At 40.4% G+C, this 20,087-nt stretch overlaps 1 protein-coding gene across 9 annotated transcripts in view; it reads right to left on the minus strand.

Moving 5' to 3' along the window:
- Window positions 1–20,087, minus strand: part of RPGRIP1 (RPGR interacting protein 1) — a 106,085-nt gene that overhangs the window by 39,588 nt on the left and 46,410 nt on the right. For 2 of the 9 annotated variants that reach the window (XM_084969287.1, XM_084969288.1), the window contains 12 exons: window positions 19,884–20,030; window positions 19,343–19,416; window positions 16,900–17,042; window positions 14,647–14,807; window positions 14,045–14,188; window positions 13,451–13,568; window positions 10,923–11,375; window positions 10,609–10,760; window positions 9,830–10,172; window positions 8,347–8,573; window positions 7,902–8,105; window positions 6,984–7,122 (listed from right to left, as the gene is read on the minus strand). In XM_084969287.1, coding sequence (XP_084825413.1) covers window positions 6,984–7,122; window positions 7,902–8,105; window positions 8,347–8,573; window positions 9,830–10,172; window positions 10,609–10,760; window positions 10,923–11,375; window positions 13,451–13,568; window positions 14,045–14,188; window positions 14,647–14,807; window positions 16,900–17,042; window positions 19,343–19,416; window positions 19,884–20,030 — 2,305 coding nt within the window. Of the gene's footprint in view, window positions 1–6,983; window positions 7,123–7,901; window positions 8,106–8,346; window positions 8,574–9,829; window positions 10,173–10,608; window positions 10,761–10,922; window positions 11,376–13,417; window positions 13,569–14,044; window positions 14,189–14,646; window positions 14,808–16,899; window positions 17,221–19,342; window positions 19,417–19,883; window positions 20,031–20,087 lie in introns of those variants that run through there. The other 7 variants (XM_084969291.1, XM_084969290.1, XR_014810890.1 and 4 more) reach the window with 6 other exon arrangements.

Below are 20,087 nucleotides of genomic sequence, written 5' to 3' on the forward strand. Positions count from 1 at the left end.
AAGTCCCAGAATTGCCAAAGCAATCCTGAGGAACAAAAACCAAGCAGGAGGCATAACTCTCCCAGACTTCAGGCAATATTACAAAGCCACAGCAATCAAGACAGTGTGGTACTGGTACAAAAACAGTACCAATGGAACAGAATAGAGAACCTAGAAATAAACCCAGACACCTATGGTCAATTAATCTTTGACAAAGGAGGCAAGAATATATAGTGGGAAATATACAGTCTCTTCAGCAAGTGCTGGGAAAATTGAACAGCTGCATGTAAATCAATGAAGTTAGAACACTCCTTCACACCCTACATAAAAATATACTCAAAAAATATACTCAAAATATACACAAAAATATACTCAAAATGACTTAAAGACTAAACATAAGACGTGATACCATAAAACTCCCAGAAAAGATCATAGGCAAAACATTCTGTGACATAAATCGTACCAATGTTTTCTTAGGTCAGTCTCCCAAAGCAATAGAAATAAAAGCAAAAATAAACAAATGGTATCTAGTCAAACTCCCAAGCTTTTGCACAGCAAAGGAAACCATAAACAGAACAAACAGGCAACCTATAGAATAGGAGAAAATATTTATAAACGATGCAGCTGACAAGGGCTTAATTTCCAAAATATACAAACAGCTCATACAACTCAACCACAAAAAAACAAACATCCAACTGAAAAATGGGCAGAAGACCTAAAGAGACATTTCTCCAAAGAAGACAGACAATGGCCAACAGGCACATGAAAAGAAGCTCAACATTGCTAATTATCAGAAAAATGCAAATCAAAACCACAATGAGATACCACCTCACACCGGTCAGAATAACCATCGTTAAAGTCTACAAATAACAAATGCTGGAGAGAGTTTGGGAAGAAAGGGAACCGTTCTACACTATTTGTGGGAATGTAAATTAGTATAATCACATGGAGAACAGAATGTCGACTCTTTAAAAACTAAAAATAAAACTACCGTATGTGCAGTTCCCATCGTGGTACAGTGGAAATTAATCTGACTTGGAACAATGAGGTTTCGGGTTTGATCCCTGGCCTCGCTTGGAGGGTTAAGGATCCGGCGTTGCCATGAGCTGTGGTGTATATCGTAGATGTGGCACAGATCCTGCATTGATGTGGCTGTGGTGTAGGCCAGCAGCTGTAGCTCCAACTGGACCCTTAGCCTGGGAACCTCCATATGCCGCAGGTGCAGCCCTAAAAAGACCAAAAACAAAACAAAACAAACAACCCCCCCCCAAAAAAAACCTACTCTATGATCCAGTAATCCCACTCCTGGGCATATATCTGGAGAAAAACGTAATTCAAAAAGATATGCGCTTCAATGTTCATTAAAGCACTATTTACAGTAGCCAAAACATGGAAGCACCCTAAATGTCCATCACAGAGGAACGAATAAAGGAGACATTGTACATATATACAATGGAATATTACTCAGCCATAAAAAGAATGAAATAATACCATTTGCGGCAACATGGATGGATCTAGAGATTATCATACTAAGTGAAGTAAGACAGAAAAAGATAAAAAAATAAAAATCATTATATAAAATAAAATAATAAATATTGAAAAAAGAGAAAGATAAATATCATATGGTATCACTTATATGTGGAATCTAAAAAAAAATGCAAATAGATTATTTACAAAATGGAAACAGACTCACAGACATAGAAAACAGACTCACAGACATAGAAAACAAAGTTATGGTAACCAAAGGTGAAAGGCAGTAGAGGAGGGATAAATTAGGAGTATGAGATTAACAGAAACAAACTACTATACATAAAATACACAACAAACAAGAATTTACTGTATAACACAAGCAAGGATTTATTGTATATTTAATATCTTATTATAACCTATGGTGGAAAATTATCTAAAAAAAAATGCAACCAAATCACTTTTCTATACACCTGAAACACAATGCTGTAAATAACTATACTTCAGTTAAAAAACCACAATGAGATATCACCTCACAGCTATCAGAATGGCTAGCATCAAAAAGAACACAAATAACAAATATTGGTGAGGATATGGAGAAAAAAGAAACTTGCACATTGTTGGTGGGAATGTAAACTGGTGTAGCTACTGTGGAAAGCAATATAGAATTTTCTCAAAGAACTAAGAATAGAACTATCACGTGACCCAATTCCACTCCTGTGTATATATCTGGAAAAAAAAAAAAAAACCAGCTCAAATCACTAATTCAAGATACATGCATCCCAATATTCACAGCAGTATAATTTACAGTTGACAAGATATGGAAGCAATCAGAGTGTTCATTGACAGATGAATGGATAAAGAAGATGTGAGATTGCACACACAATGCATTACTACTCAGCCATTAAGAAGAATGAAACCTGGAGTTCCTGTCATAGCTCAGTGGTAACGAACCCAACTAGTATCCATGAAGATGCAGGTTCAATTCCTGGCCCCACTCAGTGGGTTAAGGATCCCACATTGCCATGAGCTGTGGTGTAGGTCACAGACATGGTTAGGATTACATGTTGCTGTGGCTGTAGTGTAGACTGGCAGCTGCAGCTTAGATTCGACCCCTAGCTTGGGAACTTCCATATGCTGTAGGTACCATATGCCTAAAAAGCAAAAAAAAAAAAAAAAAGAAAAGAAAAGAAAGAGATTTTGCCATTTGTAACAGCATAGATGGTCTTGGAGGTTATTATACTAAGGGAACTGTCAGACAAATATAGTATGGTATCACATATGTGTGTGGAATCTAAAAAATAAACTAGTGAACAAAAAAGTAACAAACGCAGATATAAAGAACAAACTAGTGGTTACTAGTGAGTAAAGGAAAGGGAGGGAGGCTAAGGTAGGGGTAGGGACTAAGAAGTACAAACTACTATGTATAAAATAAATAAGCTACAAGGGTATACTGTACAACACAGGGAATATAGCCAATATTTTATAACTATAAATGGAGTATAACATTTCCAAATTGTGAATCACTACATAGCACACTCGTAATTTCTATAATATAGTACATAACTATACTTCCATTAAGAAAAAAAGAAACCACTGTGTAACCTGAGGGGATGCACCACCACTGCTTTCAGTTGTCCAAACTTCTTGTCTACCTCAGCAGCAACCAGAACCTGCTCCCAGGCCAGAAATTCCTTGGGGGTATAGTGAAGTAAAGATTCTGTGTGAAGCCTTGAAATTTCAAAACTGTCCCTGATGGACATTCAGATTAGATAGATGAATCTGATGCTCAAATCCAGAAGTCGCCAAAAGAAACTGAAGAAAGCAACCCACAACTGACTATTGAGAGTGACAGTTAAGATCCCAGAGGAAACAGACCTTTTCATGACTTTGTTTTCTGAATGAAGATATGAATTAGATATATTGCTTTAAATATTGCCTCTGCCCTCCTGCTTTCTCTTCTCCTACATTTAAATGAATGTAGATTAGACCACCTCATTTTATCCTTCATGTCTTTTTTTCTGAAGAGTCATTCATTCTACAAGAAAGTAATAGGTCTTCAAGGTTTTAGTGATTTTTTTTTTTTTTTTTTTTTTTTTTTTGCATTTTAGGGCCACACCTGTGGCATATGGATGTTCCCAGGGTAGGGGTCCAATCAGAGCTATAGCTGCCAGCTTACGCCACAGCCACAGCAACACCAGATCCGAGCTGCATCTGCGACCTACACTACAGCTCATGGCACCACTGGATCCTTAACCCACTGAGTGAGGCCAGGGATTGAACCTGAAACCTCATGTTTCCTAGTCGGATTCATTTCCACTGTGCCACAACAGGAACTCCTTAGTGAACTTCTTATGAGTTCTTTCAGTGATGTCAGTTGCTGGGCCAGAAGTTATGCTAGCCTTGGTTGTGCTTCTGTTTTACATAAAACAGGTACAAGTCACTTAACCTTGTTATGAATGAAATGTCTGTTCGAGTAATTTTTTTTTTTTTTTTTTATTGTACCAGCAGCATATGGAAGTTTCCAGGCCAGGGACTGAATCCAAGCCAGAGCTGGGAAACATGCTGGATATTTAACCCACTGCACTACAGTGGGAACTCAGTATCTCAAGTAGTATTTTATTTTATTTTTTGTCTCCTTTTTTTTTTTTTTTGTCTTTTCAGGGCTGAATCTGCGGCATATGGAGGTTCCCAGGCTAGGAGTCCAATCAGAGCTACAGCTGCCAGCCTACACCACAGCCACAGCAACACCAGATCTGAGCCACATCCGAGACCTACCCCACAGCTCATGGCAACACCGGATCCTTACCCCACTGAGCAAGGCCAGAGATCAAACCCGCATCTTCCTGGATACTATTCAGGTTTGCTAACCGCTGAGCCATGAGGGGAACTCCAGTATCTCACAGAAATAAAGGTGAAAGCATTCACAAAAGAAAGAAAAAATTTCTTCTCTCACCAAGTCTAGAGGCTAGACATCCATAATCAAGTCTGTGCTCACTCCAGAAGACTATCTGTCTTTTCCTTTTTCCCTTTATCTTTTCCAGCTTCTGGTGGCTCCAGGCACTCCTCCTGCCATATCACTCCAATTTCTTAACTCTGTGGTCATACTGCTTCCTTCTCTTCTGCCTCTGTATCTCTGTGTGTCTCTAATAAGTACACTTTCATTGGGTTAGAATCTACTTTGATAACCCAAGATAATCTCATCTCAAGATTTGTAATTACACCTGCAAAGACTTTTTTCCTTTCTTTTTTGTTTTTGTTTTGTTTTGTCTTTTAGGGCCACACCCATGGCATATGGAAGTTCCCAGGCTAGGGGTGGAATCACAGCCACAGCAATACCAGATCTGAGCCATGTCTGCCACCTACACCACAGCTCACAGCAACCCTAGATCTTTTAACCCACTGATTGAGGCCAGGGATTGAACCTGAGTCTTCATGGATACTAGTTGAGTTCATTAATGCTGAGCCATGACTTGAACTCCCTGAAATGTATTTAGCAAACATTTTCTAACTGACTCAGGCAAGAAAACCTACATAAATGGATGCAAAAATTATTAGGTGAAATCTGATGAAGAATAAGATATTTATATAGACTCAAAACATCTTCTCATAGATTACTTTATGATGGAAAAATGTGAGAGATGCTTTCTTAGCCAAGTGATCAAAGTTAACATTACCAGTAACTGCACAAACTAGCATCAGGTACCTCCTAATGTTATCCAGTGAGAAGGACACAATATCACTTCTGTGGTATTCCTATAAAAAATACCATAACCTGAATCAAACAATGAAGAAACTTCAGACAAATCCAAATTGAGGCACACTCTGCAAAATAGCTCATCTACTCTTCAAAATGTCAACATCATGAAAGACAAAGAAGAGGAACTGTTCCAGATGAAAGGAATGTATGACTGAATGCAATGTATGATCCTAGATTAAATGAAGTGGGGGGAAAGCCTGATATAATGAATATTATTGAGATAATTGACATATTCTGAAAAATGGACTGGACGTTGGGTGATAATGTATCCATGTTAAATTTGCAAACTTGATAATTGTACTGTGGTTAATAATATCCTTTTCCTAACTGAAATATACAGGAATAAGGGAGCATGATATTTGAAAATTATTCTCAAGGAATAGTCACAAAAAAAAAAAAAGCAAAATGTGGAAAAATGTTAAAAGTTGATGAATTTGTATGAAGGGTTTATGTGAATTTTTTGTCTTATTCATGTAGCTCTTATATAATAAGTTTGAAATTATTTTGGAAATTATTTTAAAACAGTATGTCTTTAAAAACTTATAATATCAATTTTCACAGCCCCAGTTTCTTGCTAATAATTTTAAAGTTCGGCTTTTACCTTCATGAAGGTAGTAAACACAGCTGTTGTGCAGGTTGTGTTTCATTAACTTCAATGTCTGGAGTCCTGGTGGGCTTCAGGTCAGGTCTTGTCCCTGTAGCCTGAAAGTGCCCAAAGCCCAGTTCTGCCTCTCAAAGGGTAAGAGACTCAGAACAGTGCTGCCATCAGAGGGCCAGACCACACTGTGAAATTCTGCTCTGGGCAGACACTTTTCTATGCTGGGCAGAAACCAGACTCAGATTGTATCCCATTTCTCCACCCCAAAATTCCACCAAAAACATGGTTCTATCTCTGCATTGCTTCTTCCAGACCAGAAGTGTCCTAGGGTTGAAGTAATTCCAGCTCACTTCTCTGAGCTCCAGTCATCACCCCCCTATTAGGCCAGGTGATTCCTCCCTCCCTTATTGGCCCTTTAATGCTTTTAAGAAACATCAGGATTTTAAAAAAACATATTAACGTTAGCTTTTCAACTGTCATCAATGGGAGAGTTGGTCTGAATTACCTAATTTGCTGTTATTATAACCTGAAATCAATTGTGTCTACTTTTCACTGTAACAAAAAGCCTTGCCTTATTTTAAAAAGAAATTTGGGGGAGTTCCCGTTGTGGCTCAGCGGAATCTAATCAGACTAGTGTTCATGAGGATGCAAGTTCGATCCCTGGCCTAGCTCAGTGGGTTAAGGATCTGGAGTTGCTGTGAGCTGTGGTGTAGGTCACAGACACGGCTCTGATCCCAGGTTGCTGTGGCTGTGACTGGCAGCTGTGGCTCTGATTCGACACCTAGCCTGGAAACTTCCATGTGCCCTGGGTGCGGCCCTAAAAAAAAAAAAAAAAGAAAAGAAAGAAAGAAATTTGGATTAACTTCACAAATGACCCAACCACCTCCTCCTCTTATTTCTTTATAATCATAATGCACAAGACCCTAGGTGAATTAATATTTTATACTTGCTAGCTAAACTGACTAGCTAGCTAGATTAAATACATAGAAAGCTACTTTGAGAATTACAGCTTGATTGGCCAAACCAGCACACTTGTAATGTAAAACCAAGATTTGGGTCCTCAGTATTAATTTTGCCTGAAAAGTTTAGCAATGCAAAATGAAAGAAGAAAAGTGAATAACCAGCTTGATAAAATAAATCAGTGATTACATAGGAAAATCAGATTTAGCAAGACAATACCATTCACATGATGCAGGGCTTCCTTTTGCACCCATGCTGAGTGGGATGATGTCATTTCCTCTTCTTTTTGCTGTTTTTTTAAACCATCATCTGTGGAGATCTTAAGCCCTGAGAATTTCAATTCAGTGTAGTTCACCTGCTTCAGATTCAAATATAATTATATGTAAGTATATTGTATAAATATAGTAAAATAAAATTAATACTGCATATTATTGTTTCTATAAGTAATACAATATAAATTACAATAATGTAAATATATTATAAAATATTACAATATATACTTATAATCTCATATACACACGCATATATATTTTAGGCCACATAGTAACTAATCCAGTTTCCTATGGAGAAAAGGCAGTATCAAGCACATAGTATTCAATAAATGCTTGTTCTTTATCTTGATTACAGTTGGAGTGGCCTGGTTAAGACTGTGGTACCAAAGTTGCAGGGCACATAACCTATTGAATTAAATTACACTGAAATGGACAGTCCAGAGGATTATTAAACTACTCACGGTTGTGGAAACATGTCCTAGCCACAAAAAGTCATAACTACTGTTTATCTTGTGTGCCTGCTTCTGCCTCTGAGAATAATACATTTGGGGGCACTTCAACCCATTTTTTTTTTTTTTTTTTTGCTATTTCTTGGGCCACTCCAGCGGCATATGGAGGTTCCCAGGCTAGGGATCCAATTGGAGCTGTAGCCACCAGCCTACGCCAGAGCCACAGCAACACAGGATCCAAGCCGCGTCTGCGACCTACACCACAGCTCACGGCAACGCCGGATCGTCAACCCACTGAGAAAGGGCAGGGACCGAACCCGCAACCTCATGGTTCCTAGTCGGATTCGTTAACCACTGCACCACGAAGGGAACTCCCCAACCCATATTTTACTTCTTCAAGATTTCTAAGGCCTTACCTGTAGTGTATTTCCATTTAAGATGTTACGACTAAGATACTCCATTCTGTTCTTTCCTTGGATGCCTGTTCTCTTGCCATGTTTTCTTCTTGAGTAGCCTGCAACCTGGTGCCCCCTTTCCTTTCTTTCTCCCACCTGAGGTGGTTTTCTCTTAGCTTGATACTGGCCAGCTTCAATGGGAATCTCAACAGGTATCATCTGGTCCTAATTGGAAGGATCAGAGACAGCCTTACAAGGTGATAGTTTAACAGCCTTGATATACAAGGAAGGGATTTGTGAGCTGGCATTAAACCTCAGTTTCCTCCTGCCACATAGCTGAGAGGCCATCTCTCTCTCCTCCTCACAGTAAAACCCAGGATTCTGCTCCATCAATAGCCTCACAGCATTATGAAGGGTGCAGATTAAATTTGCAGAACATAGGACATTCACAGAAGGAATCTTTTACCCCAATTTTAATACTGTTTTCCTCAAATCTGTGGAGATCTGCTGCCCGGGGAAGAAAGGAAGCATCTTTCTCTTCATCTGAGGTCTCTAAACTGTCCTTGGTATCCTCCTCACTCTGAGTTTCTCCTTTGGGGAAGCTCTCCGGGGGAAGGTAGCAAGACTTCCAATCCAGTTGCACCTGAACAGATCCATTGGGTTTTCCCGCAGGGTCAAGGAGGTTAAAATCACCTGAGAGACAGAGATGTTAATAAGATCTGATCACATGAAATGGGCAAGTTAGCGTTTATCAGCACCTTACCTATCACCCCACCATAGTTTGTTTACAATTAATCAACACCCATCAAATAATCGTGGTAACAGTACACTCAGAAGTAACACAAAGTATCAGTGAACATTTATATTCGTTCAGAATATTTACTTCTAATATTCACTTAGAATATTTATAAGAGAAGTTATGTATGTCCAGGTTTGGGAAAGGATAGTCAAAAGATGTACAGAGAGGTACAGCTTGCTTGTTGTCAGTCACCCAGCCAATAAACAAGAGCACATTCTCATTACTATTCCAAATTGTTGCTAAGCCTCAGGCATACCAAGAAAAACCATTATATACACCCAGGTGCTCCCTATTTCTAAAATAAAAAAGCCAAGAAAAACTTAAGCAAAACGGCTTTTTCCAAATGCCAGACTTCTGATTTGTAACATTGAATAATTTAACAGATGGCTCACATTGCCTGTCTTCAGCAAAGGATGGGTTGTGAGCAAAAGTGTCAGCCTTTCTCCCTCTCACTCAATCTCTCTCTCCCTCGCACTTGAGGTATTGGGAGGAGGGAGGCCTCACACACCTCCTGGAACATCTGGAAGCTTGTTAAATGTGGTTGGTACTGGCTGCACCCATCCACACTTCCTAATGAGAGCACAGCACTGACAGCTGCTCATCTTTCCAGGACTGTAATCAGAGAGTTGACCCTTAGGTATACCTTACACCCCTGGGTATGAATGGATGGTAAGGTTGTATGGAGTTCAGCTGAGGGGAAGAAGTCCAAGAAATTTGTCATGGTGTGGCACAGAAGTCTAACTTATGTCTAATGTTTAGAAGAAATACGAGAATTATGGGGCAGTATTAAGGACACAGCTTATAATGTGATATCTAATCATGTGCTAAGAAACAATAGGCCTTAAGACAAATACTTAAGGGAGGCACCACATAGAAAATGTTGGCTCAGACACAGAGGTATGGAATTCAGATTGGTGGGTATACCCACTTGGGAATCTTGCTTCTGTTGCTAAAAAGCAGAAGCCAATGCTTCCATGTGATTAGTTGGCCTCTAAGTCTTCTAACTCTGTTGCTCTTGACAACATTCGCAAATCCTTTCAGTAGTCTTTAAGAGAGACTGTTCCAAGCAAGTAATCAAAAAAAGTAGAATTAGGACAGGGAGACAATACTGGGAAGAGAGCATAAAGATTTAATAACCCTGAACTCCCACCTTTAATGGATTTGTTTTGTGCAAGAGGAAGCAAGGGCACTTGGACACGGCCGAGGTACGAGCCAGGTTCTGAGTCTTCATCATCAAAAACATACACAGACAGGGCCTCTTCCCTCAGATACTGATCCAGGTCAGAAGTCACAAGCACAGGGAACCGAGCCTGGTCCCTGAAGTAGGGATTGTTACTGGCTGGGATGATGGCAGTGTCGTGGTCAGAAAAGGTAAAGAAGCGATACATGGCATACGGACTGGGTTGGGCCCCCAGCCGTTGACTCCGGAGGCCACAGCATCGGATGATTTCCACCCGCAGTTCATTCTGATGCTTCCAAGTCTTTGATCTGGACTGAAAAGATGCCGGTCTTGGACTGAGGAAGAGGGGAAGCTGAGCAAGTCATTGCAGGTGGAGCCCAGTACCCTTGATGAGGAATAGCTATGACCTAGAGAACTGCTGAATCCTGACTGGCCACAGAAAAGCCTAATTAGTGACTTTCACCTGTCTGCAAACTAGCTCTGACAGATAATTATCTGGGGGAGATGCTGGCACTGGGGCCTTAAAGGATGGGACAAAGAAGAGCAGGGAGAGGTAGCTAGCTCCAAGGGCATGATTTCTCTTCACACTCAAGCTTGACCAAGGGAAGAATCTGGACTAGTCATGGTGTGACAGTTTTTCTCTTTCACTCACACTCAACAAGTACTTGAGAGTGTATAAGATTGAGCTGTTCTCATGAGCTGCTGGGATGAGTCTCCTTGGAGATGCATAAGCACATCCTTTTTCTCACCTCATCCTCCTGGGCCTCCCAGGCTCCAAGCACATTAGCTGACAGGTATGCCTGGGCTTTCTTTCGCTTATTGTAAGCTTGTAGGCTGGATCTTATGGGGAAGTGCAGCCTCATCCAGTACTCTAGCACCCCGAAGACTTCTCCACCAGCTCCTGGGTAGCAGAAAGTATGAAAGGCATGGAGGATACAGATGGTGTAATGAAGATCAAGAACAAAGGCAGAGGAAGAAAATGGGAAACCTCCAGAGGAGCAACTACACACTTTGGGAAATTCCACCTTAGTCCTGGGTGCTGTGGGAGGTTGACAGCACTTACCAGTAAGTGTGGCAGAGCCATGGACTCTCTCCACAGTTTCTAGAACCTTGTCAAAGCAAATCCATCCAGCTGCAAGTGTGTGGTGCTCACTGGCTTGAGCCTGGTGTAGATCAAGCTGGGCTGAAGCCCCCTGAAGGTAGTGCAAGAAGAGGGAATCTGTCTCTACCACATACTGGGAAGTGAAGTCATAGAGGGGCTGTGGCCCCACAGCTAATGGAGTACAGTGGGTTTCAAAGTCATAGAAGGAATAGGTGCAGAAAGTGGTAGGTTCAGAGTCTCCAGCCTGAGCCAGGGCAGCAGATGTCAGGAAGGCCTGGTGGATGTGCAGTTCAAAAAGATTCTCACTCTTATGTCGCAGAGAAACGTCCACTTTATCCTCATGTCCATGGGCTGGCCGTGGTTCCAGACATAATGACAACAGTCGTGTGCCATAAGCCACGTCTTTGAGCTGTTCTAGAGGGGAAAGAAAACTGCCTATCCATTAAAGGGTAGGGAGCTCTTCCTTAGGGTAAGGGAAGGTGGACAGAAAGAGAATAAAAACCATCTGGAAGTCCAAGTTGTGACTATTTCAAGAAACCATGTGATTCATAAAGAAAAGCAAGAGAATTACAACTAGGCACAGTTTCATCTATAGACGACACTTTTGGCTTACAGCAAGAGCCTATGACTTAATTGATAATTCCATTAGAGAAGTACTAGAAATACAAAACACAAGTATTTCCAGAAGTTTGGAATACTGACCATGGAGAAAGTACCACATTACAGCCATGGTGTCTATTACATTACACTGGGCCCCATTAAGATATGACTTCCCTTTCCTTTTTCTAGTGGACTTAAATCCACTTTAAGTCAAAAGAATAATGGAGTAAAAAGTGTGGGAGGGCACTTACCAGAAAAGAAGTTGAAAGTGTTGGCAATGGGATGTAAAGATATGTGAGACAGTCCACCAACTCTGTGTACTATCTCCCATGTCCAACCAACCAGAAATTTTGATATACAGTCTGCTTCAAATTGGGGAGTATTTGAGTTGTCAGTGTGTTGATGGTGAAGATCCTATTTTTCAAGAGTTAAAGTAGTAGAATAAAGCTATTTGGAGGAGTTCCTGTAGTGACTCAGCAGAAACGAATCTGACTAGCATTCATGAGGACATAGGTTCAATCTCTGGCCTCGCTCAGTGGGTTAAGGACCTGGCGTTGCTGCGGCTGTGGTGTAGGCTGGAGGCTACAGCTCTAATTCGACCCCTAGCCTGGGAACCTCCATATGCCACAGGTGCGGCCCTAAAAAGACCAAAAGAAAAATTTTTTTGGATACATCAGAATGTCTCCCTGCCCAAAATCAATAGAGTACTGATACTGATGAATGGTTTCTTAATTGATAACTAAATAAAATATATTCAAAACTTTGCACATGACACAAGGTTAATCATCTTAGCATATAAAGAAATTCTCCAAGTCAATAAAATACTACTGAGAAAGAAGTAAAGGGCAGAAACAGGCAATTCTCCAAAGAAATTATATAAAAAACTGAAAATAAATGAAAATGCCCTTTAGCCTTACCAGTAATGAAAGAACTATAAGTTAAAGCAAATGAATCTTTAGAAGTAGGTAAGGGTATTTATCCTGCACTGTTCCAGGAGAAAGACTCTGAATCTGAAAGACATGAGAATTTCAGTCCAAAGGGACTTCCTGTTATATGGCAGGGACATATTAACAGACTCACCCTGGCACGTGTAAATCATGCCCCAGAATGACCCACCTCTCTTTACTCTAGTTCCATGCTCATGGTGTATCCTTCTGATTGATTCTGCTTTCCAGAAAACAGGCTGTTCTGAGCATATTCTCATAGCAGCAGTGAAAAGAGCCACTATCATAAAATAATATTCTGGTATAAATATCAGTCTTTGATTAATTCGGTTAGTATGAGTCAGATCTCTCACCAGTGGATATAATAATAAAGCCAGTTTTGTCAACATGCAAGGCTCAGACCAGATTCTTGTCTACAGTGACTATACTAAACATAGAAAGTATCACATTATGAAATCTACATATGTGTCCAGCCAGCTGTCCTGTAGACACCCTCAAACTGCAACAAAGAATTCAGAAGCTTTTGGAGAAAAATCACAGCAAAGGATGCTGAGAGATGAGTGATGTAGCGCTATTATCTCACAAAAATTGCGCTACAGGCCTGGCTTGAGGAAACAGTTTTGAGAGAGAGAGAGCATTCCCCACTGTGAGGCCAACAATACTCTTGTTTTCCAAATAGATTCAGTATTACTGGGACTTGTTGAAATTCTCCAAAGAAATCAGAGAAAAGACACTAACAAGATGGAGAAAAAGAAGCTCTAACAACAAAAACAATAGGATAAAGAACAAGAGAGATATGTCATACAGTGAGGACATAAGAGGGGACCCTCTAGACAGGTGCAGAGAGGAAAGCACAGGGATTTAGCTGTGTGGCAGATCCAAAGATGAAGTGAACAAAGTACTAAGACTTGCCGGATATTGGAAGGCCAAGGCTTCTTAAAATACCTTCCAGCTGATTGATACGCTTGTTCTTGAGATCTAGGAGTTGATTCAACCTCTCCAGCTTTTCTTCGTGATCTTTATTTTCACTATCGGCTTTTGTCATCATTGCATCCAGTTCCTCCTGAAATGAAATAATGTCTGAACTTTTCTATCTCAGTGGTCCGGAACCAAAGAGCCCAGATAAAAAGGTGGTACTTGCTGGGAAAAGGAGGCTCCAGTATCTCCTTAGCAGGGCAGAATCAATCATCCACTAGAAAAAGGCTTGGGTTCCTCACAGACCCCCTCCAGGACCAGTTGTGCTATTAGTGCCATAGGGTAGTATTTTTCCTGGAACTGGCAACATTTGAACCCAGAAACTTCACACTTGCCATTTTCACTAGCTGGCCCCTTCTAGCTTCTATTGCCAAGGGGCAATAGGCATGTGTGAGTCCTCCAGTTCTTCAAAGGGCAACATTCTGTGTTTGCATAGGACAGCAAATCACCTTGAATCAGCCCTGGAAACTCGGGCTGAAGTGAACTTGGCTTCATTCCCAGTCTTTTAAGTGGTTCCCATGTGCCCGTTTACCTATCCCCTTCCTGTACCGTCTTTTCTTGCACCTGATAACACACGTTGATTTTGCGCTGCAGAATAAGCATGTCTCTGGTCTTTTCTAGTTCCAACGTGGTCTCTGCATGCGATACTTGCAACTCACTTAACATCTGGGACAGTTTCTTTTCATCTTGGTTTTTTGGTTCACAGGGCTACAGAGAGCAAAGCGTTGGTAAAAGGGAGCATTAATTTGATACAGTGAGAACTTTTTTCTAAAGCAGCTATTGGTAATAGTAAAATATCAGCAGCAAGATTTACTTCAAAATGTAAAAGCGAACCGGTGTTAGTTCACAAGTCTCCTAGCTCCTCATGGTTAATAGCAGCAGTGAGTAAGTTATACAAACTCCTGTGGCTGTTTGCTCTTCAGCAGATCATTGCAAGTCTTTATCTGAAAAAGACTCTAAATTTTATGAGCTGTACAGTGTGGGAAAAAAATCTACGGAGCTCATGAAGCTACCTCTACTCTCAGCCTCCTCCTATCCTTCCAGATATTGTCCTCAATGAGCACAAAAGGTTATTCAGTTAGTTTTCTAATCCCTTCATCTTTTCTAGGGACATTTGCCAGCAATCCCTCTGTAGAGGGGACTTCCTTGATGAAAGATGCTCCTACCTCTATCTGAGAGGTCTCCTGGAACAGACCAGGATGTGTGGCTGGTTCAGATTGCCTATCAGGAGATTGGGAAATTGCATCTTTATTTTGGAGGTTCTCTACTTCCTGTTTATGCTTCTGAAGGAGGTTGGTGACTTCAAGCTTCAGATCCTTGTTTTGAGCTGGGGAAAAAATAATATAGAAAGTTGAGACCCTGTAGTTACCAGTAACCATGTTAAAGTTGGCCCAAGTGTGAGTTACATTTCCCCACTAATGTTTTATTCATTTTATAAACTTGCCCTTACAGAAGCAATTCTCTCTTATTTCTACAAAGTGGTTCTAGAATTGATACTTACTCCAACAACAACAAAAACACCTGCAGAACTGTACAGAAGGGAAAACAACAATAATAACAAAACAGCCACTTAACAGGCTGGGACAGCCCAAACTTTTTTATAGCACCATTTAAATCAACCTCTCCCCACCTCCTCCCAACTCCATTCTGACTTTTACGCTATTGGCTATCTAAGACACCCACCTCCACATCCACTCTGACCTGCAGGTGGAAAGGCTGGGCATTTGGACATTTATGTGTATGTGCTTCGGAGAAGGAAGGTGATGGATGTTTAGTGTGATCATATCGTTATCTTGCATTAGAGACAGGTTAGATTAGATTATCCTAAAGTCTTCACAAGTCTTTCCTTGTACTTCATCCATTCTACAAGATCCTTAGCATGTGCTCCTAAGCTTTATCCTTTTATGGTTACTGCCTCTATTTTTCTTGATGTCACATTTATTTTCCTGTATTCTTTTATGTGAATATACTAGAATCTGATGAAATATAAGCTTAAAACTAAATATCAACATCCAGGCTAGCAAAAAGAAGGAAGACAAAGGTCTATTTGATAGTATTTTAAAATCTTCAGAATAACTACTATGTCTTTTTTTTTTTTTTGGCTATTTTTTGGGGCCGCTCCCGCGGCATATGGAGGTTCCCAGGCCAGGGATCGAATCGGAGCTGTAGCCGCAAGCCTACGCCAGAGCCACAGCAACGCGGGATCCAAGCCGCGTCTGCAACCTACACCACAGCTCACGGCAAAGCCAGGTCCTTAACCCACTGAGCAAGGGCAGGGACCGACCCCGCAACCTCATGGTTCCTAGTCGGATTCGTTAACCACTGCGCCACGACGGGAACTCCCATAAAAACTACTGTTATCCAAGAATTAAGACAGAGGGAAATGGTAGTGGTAACCAAGAGCAATAATTTGCTAATCATCAACTTCAAGCATTAAACGCTAAAACAAAGCAACACAATTCCCAACCACCCTAAAATGATTAATGAGAATAAAAAGCAGGAAAATTCATTTTTAATACTTTCGACAAAGAAAGCAAATGTTTAAAAATATTATAAATTAGGAGTTTCCATCGTGGTTCAGCAGTTAACAAATCTGACTAGCATCCCATTAGGATGCAGGTTCAATCCCTGACCTCGCTCAGTGGGTTAAGGATCTGGTGTTGCTGTGAGCTATGGCGCAGATTCAGATGCGGCTCAGGTCCTGCGTTGTTGTGGCTGTGGTGATGGCTGGCAGCTTAAGCTCCGATTCGACCCCTAGCCTAGGAATTTCCATATGACGTGGGTATGGCTCTAAAAAGCATATACATATATATTATATATTAATGTAATATATTGATTAATATATTAATAATATTAATATAATTAATATATTAATTAATATATATTAAGAATTGGGGGGTTCCCGTCATGGCACAGCAGAAACAGGTCTGGCTGGGAACCATGGGGTTGTGGGCTTGATCCCTGGCCTTGTTCAGTGGGTTGAGGATCCAGCGTTGCTGTGGCTGTGGTATAAGCCGGCAGCTACAGCTCCGATTAGACCCCTAGCCTGAGAGCTTTCATATGCCACAGCCCTAAAAAAACAAAAAAAAGAAAAAAAGAATTGGCAGTACATTGTAAATAAACTATCATAAAAAGTTTTTTTTTTTAAGTAAATTCCATTGGTTTAAAAAAAAAAAACAACTGGCATTCTCCCACATGTAAAGTCATTACATAGGGAAAGGTACATGTCTGAGGTTGGTGTTATGCTTTCTTGATTGTGTATCTGATCTGATTGTCAGTGTTCTTATTCTAGTTATCCATGACCCACACAAAAACAGGATCATGTAATGGGATTGGAGAAATGCTGGCCCAAGTTCCTTTCTCCCAGTCCAGATGTACAGAATGCCTCATTTGAGAGAGCTCTTCAAGGCTTGACCTACCTTTCTCTCTTGACAGCTGAAGTAAGACTTCCCTCTTCTCCTCCAGCTCAGCATCCAGCTGATGCTGCAGCTGAGAGACTTGCTGCTGTAGCTGTTCTACAAGCTCGTTGCTCCAGGGAGGTTGATTGCTGCTATCCAGCATGCTGAAAATCGGAAGCAAGTTAGGACGGAGGGGAGAGTTGTCAGATGGACACTCAAAGGTGGGTGATATGACGTCTTTATTACACAGTTTCAGCATCTCCTGGGCCTAGTTCGTCATTCATTTCCCTACATGTTTTTTCTGCCCCTACTTTCTCTGTAACTGTCATTTACCAACTGCCTTGGAACTTTTGGGTCCTACTGAGGAGTTGCTTAGTTATTACTTCTGTTTAGGTCTCAAATAACATCCTGAGCAAACAAACCAAGACATATTCATTACCCAAGGAACTTCTCCAGCATAGTGGCTTTCTTTAGACAGGGAACTGTGTACAAAGACATTCTCAGGCCTACTGAATTAGAAATGAGGAATAGAGTATTCTTCTTTTCCTTACTCCATTCCTCTGTCTACCTTCACCAATGGCTAGTTTAGAGAATACTGGCCTTTGAACTAGATTGTAAATTACTACACTGAAGGGAAGGAACTAAACTTTTCAATGTCTTCACACCACAGTATCTAGGTGTCAGGGAAGACCCATCTTGAATGTAAAACACATGGCCAGTTCTTGATTATTTACACATGTGAAGTGACATCAATAATTAAGCAATCATTTCTGCTCATGTATTTTGCCTACTTGTCATTTTAATAAATGTGATCTAAAAACAACTTGTTGAAGTTCCCATCGTGGTCCAGCGGAAACAAATCTGACTAGCATCCATGAGGATGCAGGTTGGATCCCTGACCTCACTCAGTGGGTTAAGGATCTGGCATTGCCATGAGCTGTGCTGTCGTTAGCAGATGTGGCTCGGATCTGGTGTTGCTAGGCTGGCAGCTACAGCTCCGATTGTACCCCTAGCCTTGGAATCTTCATGTGCTGTGGGTGCAGCCTTAAAAAATAATAAAATAAAATAATCATAATAAAAACAACTTGTTTGGAGTTCTCTTGTGGTGCAGCTAGTTAAGGATCCCACATTGTCATTACAGTGGCTTGGGTTGCTTCTGTGGTACAGGATCGGTCCCTGGCCTGGGAACTTCCACATGCTCCAGCCACAGCCAAAATAAAATAAGACAAAAACAACTTGACTAAGCTAGTATTAAGATTTCCTGGTACTTCCTGCCCATATATTACATGATGATCCAAGAGGATAACGTTATGAATAATGAAGGGAAGAGGCCAATGGTAATGTCTGCCACAAGGAGACTTCAAAGTGGTAATCCCCACACTACCTTATTTCACTGAGTTGAAGAGCATCAGTTGTTCCCAGGATGCTCCCATACAACCTTCCCAATATACGCCCTGCTGTTCTTAACTGAGTCAGAAAGCATGTGTAATTTTTTAAAACTTGTAGGTATTTTTTATTTCAAAATTAATACATAAACATATGCTTGTTGTGAAAAATCAGAATGATATAGAAATAATAGAATAAAAGTGAAGATGCCACTTTGCCCTATTTCAATCCTTTCATCTCATTAAAAGTTGATGGATACACACACACAATATAAATTAGGTCACAGTTAACACATACTTTTGCAATTGATTTTCTTTTAACAGTACATCTTAAGTATACCTAAGGTTTACTTTTGCTTTTTAGAGCTACAGGTGTGGCATATGGAAGTTCCCAAACTCGGGGTCAAATTGGAGCTACAGCTGCCAGCCTAGACCACAGTCACAGCAACACCAGATCTGAACTGTGTCTGCAAACTACACCACAGCTCTAGGCAACACCGGATACTTAACCCACTGATGTGGGGCCAGGGATAGAACCTGCATCCTTAAAAAAACAGTTGGGTTTGTTTCCCCTGAGCCACAACAGGAACTCCAGGTCTACCTCATTTTTAACAGCTTTATAGTATTTCATTGTGAGGCTGAAACACACACTAAATTGATTTTTCTTTTCAATACAGTTATTCAACTGTGTTACATATGTCCAAAAAGCCACACTAAATTGATTTAGTCAATCCCTATTAGAGGAAATTTGAGTGGTTTCCATTTTTAACTATTACTAATTAAATCAACAATGTAGTATTTAACATTGTCACCAGATATCTTTGCATATACACAAGAGGATTTTAGTTTTGATTCCAAAAATGGGTTATTCGGCACAAAAGATATGCATATTTAACACTTTGACAGATAATGTCAAATTCCTTCCAAAACGACTGCCAATTTATATTCTCACTTAACAGAATTGATTATTGTTTCCCCTGTATACTTATTTACTAGGTATTATTTTTAAAATTTGGAAGGCACTTTTCTATTATTGTCTTTTATGACAAACAATGCTAAGATCCGAACTTTGTACTCACTTTTCTAAGAGTTTGTCATAATTGTCATTCAGCAATTTTCGTTCCTTTTCCAAATCTTCAACTCTCTCCTGAAACTAAAATAAAAGTAGAGCATCTGAGATAAAAATTTTAAATCTATTGCCTTGCACAGGTTCTCCCTTTTCCGTTGCAGGGTGGAACTTGGATGAGAGATTTCTGTGTTCATTTCCCATGTTTCTGAGGACCCATTCAACCAGAAAGACTGGAACCAACTGAAGGTGCGGTAGAAATTTTATTGGAATTAGGATTCTCTGAATTAAATTTTCATGGTATCTGGCTTTCTATTGATAGGGAAGGAATAGAACCTTATAAAAGAGCAAAGACTTTGGAGAACAAACATAAACATAAATCCCAGTTTTTCCCCTAGTGGTGTAACCTTGAGCAAATTACTTGACAACCTGGAACTTCATTTTTCTCATTTGAAAAAGTAAAATTATATTGTTGCTAAGATACAAGTTTAAATATCTGAAATTGGAATGTAACCCACATTTGATAGTATTTATCAATTATTATTGTTCTTTACCTCCTTCAGTGTTATCTGCAGGATGGACACATCTTCCAGTTGGCTCTTCAAGCTCACAGCCTTCTTGCTCTCCTCCTTCAGCTCTGCCCTGAGCTCATTCACTTGGCTAAGGAGGGCATCATGGGCTGCACCCAGGATTCCCTGATTCTGGGGCAAAAGGGAGTTGTTCTGGGAATGTTCACAACATTCAGCCGGAGGGATTCC

Source organism: Sus scrofa, chromosome 7 (genome assembly GCF_054392235.1).
Source record: "Sus scrofa isolate SSC_HxYL_T2T_F1_AM1 chromosome 7, Sscrofa_HxYL_maternal_Yorkshire_Landrace_v2.0, whole genome shotgun sequence".
Lineage (NCBI taxonomy): Eukaryota > Metazoa > Chordata > Mammalia > Artiodactyla > Suidae > Sus > Sus scrofa.